General features: G+C 37.7%; 1 protein-coding gene across 3 annotated transcripts; it reads right to left on the bottom strand.

The window, feature by feature from the left end:
* Positions 1-255: 255 nt before the first annotated feature.
* On the bottom strand, positions 256-3,210 carry LOC145135513 (heat stress transcription factor A-6b-like). 3 transcript variants are annotated; one of them, XR_013719860.1, is made up of 3 exons: positions 2,425-3,210; positions 584-1,516; positions 256-397 (listed from the first exon to the last, which is right to left on the bottom strand). XR_013719860.1 is itself a non-coding variant. In XM_079069778.1 (2 exons), exons 1-2 carry the CDS (start codon positions 2,728-2,730, stop codon positions 806-808), a joined length of 1,017 nt encoding a protein of 338 aa, XP_078925904.1. In that variant the 5' UTR covers positions 2,731-3,210; the 3' UTR covers positions 256-805. The 3 variants fall into 3 exon arrangements, 1 of the variants encoding a protein (XP_078925904.1); XR_013719861.1 differs by having other exon boundaries at positions 608-1,516; XM_079069778.1 differs by having other exon boundaries at positions 256-1,516.
* Between the last annotated feature and the right edge of the window lie 3,025 nt (positions 3,211-6,235).

Genomic DNA, 6,235 nt, shown 5'->3' with positions numbered 1-6,235 from the left:
CGAGTTTGAGGAAGGTGTTACGTACGTAAATTTTATAGACATATTTATTCTTTGTTTTGTTTTCCCTTTCTCTTTAGGGTTGTGGAGAATCATTCATTCCAATTTTTCCTCTCAATCGCTCACATTATCAAACATTCTAACAACTTCTTATCTAATTATATTGTTATAATTTCAAACACAAAAACACATCTAAACACCATAACCTATAGCTTGTTTATTACAAATAACCATTTTGCAACACCCTTGTGGTAGATGTGTCAAAAGTCTTCCTCATCATATTCATAAACTAAAACTTCAAAAGTTTTGACAACAAAATTAGTTACAGATTTAGACGAGTCCCAAGTTGCAGCCAAGGAATCTTCAAATTATATCTTCTGGGTAAGGAAATGATTCCAATCTGATGATCAAGAAAGGATGATATATGAGAGGATATTAATCAACTCAAACAAAGAATAAATAAAACATGAGATGAGAACAATGGGAACAAGTTATGCTTTTTGGGATTCTATATCCTTTTTATTGATGGCAAGAAAATCCAAATCTAGATGAAGTTCAATTCATAAGAACCACAGTGGCATTATACCGAATCCGATTGATATCAACAAACCATATAAGATCATCCACAATGTAATGAATTTGTCCAAAACCATCAATATCTTGATCATCATCACAATGGTTCTTGTGGTGATCCCGTGTACCTAACTACAAAGATCAAGAACGAACAAGTTAAATTACCAATGGATATCAAGAAAATGGTTAGTAATGTCTTAAAGACTATTAGCAATGGAGAAATTGCATTCTTTTTTCACTTTGCACCCAAACCCAAGAAATCCAACACATTGGCCTGGCCACCTTCACTTGCAGTCATGTCAAATCGTTCACTAAATAACTCTTCCCAGAATTCCTCTTCAAAATCTTTCCCTTCACCAATCTCTTTTTGTTCTTCCACTTGCGTTCTTTTTGCTCTACCAATACCTTGCATTTCCAAAGCGAGTTCTTCAAGCTCAGACACTTGAAAATCCGAAAGATCCTCAAACTCTTCACCTTTTTTGGATGATTCTCCACTTATAACACAACTAGGCCCTTGATCGATTGGTCTTCTTCGTTTCTTGATCATGGCTTCTTCAAGTTTGTTTTTTTTGCCATGCCGGGATAGCTTTTGAAGGAAGTAGGGATTTTGCAAATCTTTTGCCAAGAAACTCATCATTTTTTGCTGCTTTTTTTCAGTTCCTAGTAGTCTGTGCTCCATTTCTTGGAGATGGGCTCTGGTGTTTTGCTGTTGTTGTCTGAGCTTCACTAATTCCATCATAAGAACTTGTTTATCGCGTTGTAAACGTTCGACTTCTCCATTTAATCCGAATCTTCCAACCTCGACACAAGTATTATTAGGTTGTTGTTGTGGAGGAGTATGAGAAGGGGCCTTTCGTCTTTTAATGTTCTTCAATATATGCCTTTGGCCCCTCAAGAACGCTTCGTTAGCAAACTCCCATATGTCAGGATCGATCTTTCTAAAACCCTGCATGCATAAATTAACCGCAATATAAATTCCTAAAGCTAATACCAAGGAAGTGTATGATTACTTGATTAGGTTTCAAGGTTTTCAGACTTGCATCAGGATTTAGGAGTCATACATATGAACTATATATCAAGCACAACAAACTAGAGTATGCATAAAGATGATACCTAAACGTATGCCTAAAAAAGTAGTGGTCTTTTACATAGTACCCAAACGTATCCCCGAAAAGATATAAAGAAATAAACTTCTATAAATCATATAACTTATATGAAGTTTTGTCCAAAATTAATTAATTAACTTTATATTAAACTTAGTGGGGTGAGTTGCTTACCAAACGCTTAATTGTATTATATAAAATACTTCTTATTGCTCATACATCTATATATGTGTATCTGGGTATGAATATGTGTTAAACGGGTGCTTCTCTTTAGGTGTTTGGCTACATGATTTTTTTTGTGGGCAAAGTTGCTAATTGATGTACATCGTATTCATAATTTTCGTTTTTTTCACCATCTTTACACTTTGTTATTCATTGACTCATTGTATGTGGAAAGTACCTCTAAATAATAATCATTCCGTTCAAAAAAATTGTAAAAAATATCTAGTAACTAATTGCACTTTCATTTAGCACACACCCCGAAAACATGTATGGATGCATACACACAATACCAATCCGTCTGTCAACTGCATGAATAAGTGCATTATTTCCTTTCTCATAGTTGGATTAGCATCATATAACTCAAGCAAATTCAACGACAATATCAAATTCCCAACACACTACTAGTGGATCCAGAAAAAAGACAAATTTATAAGTTGACTACAAACTTAATTTATAGAAATATAGGGAGAGAATGAGTGAGTGAGAGAGAGAGAGAGAGAGAGAGAGAGAGAGAGAGAGATGAACTTACATAGGTATTGAGCTGTCTGATGAAGCTGGATAAATTATTGTGCTTGAAGTATCTTGGAAGGAGATTAGTAGAGAAAGCTTGTGGATCCCAAACCACAAAGCTTTGACCTCCTCTACTCCAAGACAAAATGCGATCTAAATCTGGGTGATCCACCATGTCATAAACTTTAGTCAAGAAAGATGGGGGTCCAGAATCATGAAGACCCTCTATTGGCTGTGGCACTTGAACCACCATCGGTTGCTTTCCGTTAGCACTTGATCCACCTGATGGGTATTCCTCCTTAATAACCGACAAGAAAGCATCCATGATTAATATATCTCTCTATAATCAACCAAACTAATTGATGGGTTGCAATCTTTTCAATCGAATCTCAAATGGGTTCATCAGATTTCAAGGTAAATCCCCAAAATGAAACCAGCCATATAAGATCCAAAAGAGAAATAATTATATACTCAACCAATATTTTTTGATGGGTCGCAATTTTTTCTGAAATCTCAAATAGGGTTTATCACGTTTTGCAGTGAAGCACAGTAAAACCAAGAATCGGAAAAGAAAAATATCAAGAAAATTCAGTGAGACAAAAGATCAAACAGATGGATTGCATGACAAAAGGATGAAAGAATCTAGCTTTAAAACTCGGATTTTGAGGATGATTGGGGTTGAAAGCAGATGAAATTTATGGAATTTGAAGGACATGAACAACATTTGAGGAAAGGTTTTGACAAGTGTCAGAAAAATCTTTATTTCGGTGCTAGGCTTTCTCCTTTGGGAAAGTCCACTTTGACAAGTTGGTGGTGTTTCCGTAATATATGACCAAATATTGGGGCAATAGTTAATTAAAATATAAGAGCGTTTTTGACCATATAGGAAGGTTCTAGACGCCATTTTGAGAACCTTCTTTAATATTTAAGTTCTTATTTTTCTTTAACTCGATTTTTTTTCCTTTCCATAATTCCAAACTGATTATTGATTAATTACTCTGACGAATATTTATCTCCAAAATGACATTTTATACAAGTGTCTAACAAACTCATTCGGGCGATTAAAAAATGGTTCAAGATCAGTTTTTGTATACTATTAAATTAAAAATATACACAACTAACTGCTTTCTGTATGAATATTTCCAGAAAGGACACAATCAGGTGTAATTAACCAACAATATGGAGATTGGAGAAGACGTAGGGCCCAATTCATACAAGTTGTAAGAAGTCTCGTATTAGGTCTAGAATTCACGGATTCATTTGGTTGATTTATGGGGCCAATGCATTTGAAATTTTTAATACTTCTTTACCCAAGATAACACCATGTTGTACTTTTTTTCTTTTTCCGGTTATGACTAATCCGTCGAGTCTTGTTCCCAAATAGAACTGGAGAAGAGAAATGAAATAAAAAAAAACTGGAAAGAAAATAAAAGTTATCTATTATTTTTTTGGAAGGAATGTTAGAGACGAAAAAAAAAGACACAACTGCAAATTTGGTCCTTGTGGTTTGTAAAAAATCTTTGGATAGGATTCAAAATCTTTTCGACTTGCATGAATAGTCCAAAATCAGAAATTTCCCGTGGATTTGGTCTTCTCATATACCTTTTTTATGGTTTTTTTTAATTTCTTTTCCTTTTCCTTTTTGTATATTTATATTAATCCCTTCTCTCTCTCTCTCTCTCACACACACAAACACACACAAATGTCGTTTGCTTCTGCAGGATTCCATGGAAGAGTTCCAGTTTTATTGTCGACAGTTTCTTCAACATCGATCTACAATGAAAACTCATCATCACAATGGAGATTTTCTGATGATGACCTGTATGAGTATGAGCAGTTCATGTGAAAATGCTACCTCGTCGACTCAATTCTCTTCTAGAATTAGTACTCCACTAACCCTCTTGGTGATTCCTTACAAAGGGTATCATATTGTTTTGCAATAGTGCTAAAATCAAGACTCACCCATCTTTACTGATAAGAACACTAGCTTCAACAAAACTCATTCGGAGGGGATTCAGGTCTGAACATCGGTGTGGATGAATGGAGGTTAGCAAGAAATCAACCAACACCGTTTTCGATACCCCAAATCAGAACTAATAGCATCACTGCCTCTTCTTTCTCCATTCAATCAGTATGGATGAATGGAGGTCGCCACCCCCCCATGCAACTTCGTTCACAACAACCACACCACTCTCTTCGTCGTTATAACAACCTCTGTCGTTGACAACGAATCAACTGTTCTTGGCTAACCAACTGCTACCAATGAACCAACCATTCACGAAAAATACACTGCTCACCTTCCCGTTTCAACCTCAAAGTTTCTACAGACCGACTCTGGCGCCTTTTTCAGCATACAACAATATGTTAGTACAACCGTATCTCGCTACCCAACAGTTCCACCCTAGTCACATCCTCCAGATCCCAAACCAAGACTGCTTGTCAAGAAGTGTAACATCACTCTTTGCAAAAGAACTTTTAGACTATGAAATACTGAATACTGCAATGTTGCCACACCTTAAGACTTACAATGGAACTACAGACCCAGATAGCCATATTGACACGTATGAGTGGATGATGACCTCCCTAAAGCTAGACAAACGGTTTTGGTGCATTTACTTCCCAACAACACTAGATGGAAACACAAGAACGTGGTTTAAAACTCTCTGTCCAGGAAGCATTTACAACTTTGGCCAACTGAAGTATCTCTTCCTAAGAAACTTCATGCAATCGTGGAAGTACAAAGGGGACTCCCACTCCATTATTGGTTGTAAACAGAAGGTGGAAGAGACGGTAAGAGAATATTTCGCGAGATTCACCAACACTACCTTAGACGTCCCATGACACGATGAAGGGATAATAGCAAGAGCTTTCATGTGGGGCCTCCTTCCCGGTCCATTGTCCCAGAAGCTCATGGGAAAGAAACTCCAGACGTGAACTGAGTTGAAAGAGAAGGTAGAATGTTACCTAATACAAGAAGAAGGAGAGGCGGCAAAACAAGCATACCTCAACGCCATGATCGCCTCGACCACGAAATACTACTACCAGTCTACCCACCACCAAGAGAGCCAGGGTGGAAGCATAAACTTTGGGTGAGCGAGGAACCCTCAGGGGCGTTTCAGACCATTCCTACAGGACGAAAGAAGAGGGTGGCGACCGGACATCTATGTCTTCGCCGATAGGAAAGCGGTAAATGGGGTGAAGGGACGCTATTACGAATACCATAAAATCAAGACCCATGATATTGTCAACTGCTCGGTGCTAAAGCGAGAAATGGAAAAAAAACAACTAAAATGTAACTTGATAGAGATAGTGCGAAGCCTCCGCGCCAAATTTGACGCGGAGAACACCATGGATGGAATGAAAGTGAATGACCGGCCCCATGAAATTTTGACCATACGAGCAAAAAGAGAAAGGTCGGAGAGCGACGACAGAGTAGTTCACATAACAAGATCCACGTAAGGCTTAACTTTCTCAACGATGGACTCACACCCTATAGGGTGGCAAGGGGATAACCCGCTGATAATCTAAGGATCCATAAGAAATACCATCATCCATCGTGTGTATGTAGACAATGGCAACTCAGCGGACATCATGTACGAACATCGTTTCTGTCTCCTTCCGGACAGACGGAAGGATGGGTCTTAAGCCCGCAACGGGACAGCTAACAGGATTTATAGGGCACAACCTGTGGCCCCTAAGCATGATACACTTACCGTTCACACCAAGCTTCTAAAAGGTGTGAGGCATGGCATGGTGGCAACGCCAAGCCTTTCAAGGCGGCAATTTTGTACTAATTTATAATCATATTACCATATAGATATAGATTTATA

The sequence above is a fragment of the Lactuca virosa genome, chromosome 9 (genome assembly GCF_052849685.1).
Source record: "Lactuca virosa cultivar CGN04683 chromosome 9, Lactuca_virosa_CGN04683_v6, whole genome shotgun sequence".
In the NCBI taxonomy this organism is placed as follows: Eukaryota; Viridiplantae; Streptophyta; class Magnoliopsida; order Asterales; family Asteraceae; genus Lactuca; species Lactuca virosa.
The sequence above is the reverse complement of the archived record's forward strand: the minus strand, read 5'-3'. Positions and strand labels throughout refer to the sequence as shown.

What these genes read in the sequence shown, in the direction of transcription:
- LOC145135513 (XM_079069778.1), bottom strand. Translation starts at nt 2,730, where the DNA reads ATGGATGCTTTCTTGTCGGTTATTAAGGAGGAATACCCATCAGGTGGA. An exon ending in TCAGACAGCTCAATACCTAT is followed by an intron (nt 1,517 to 2,424) that starts GTAAGTTCATCT and finishes TTATGCATGCAG; the next exon opens with GGTTTTAGAAAGATCGATCC.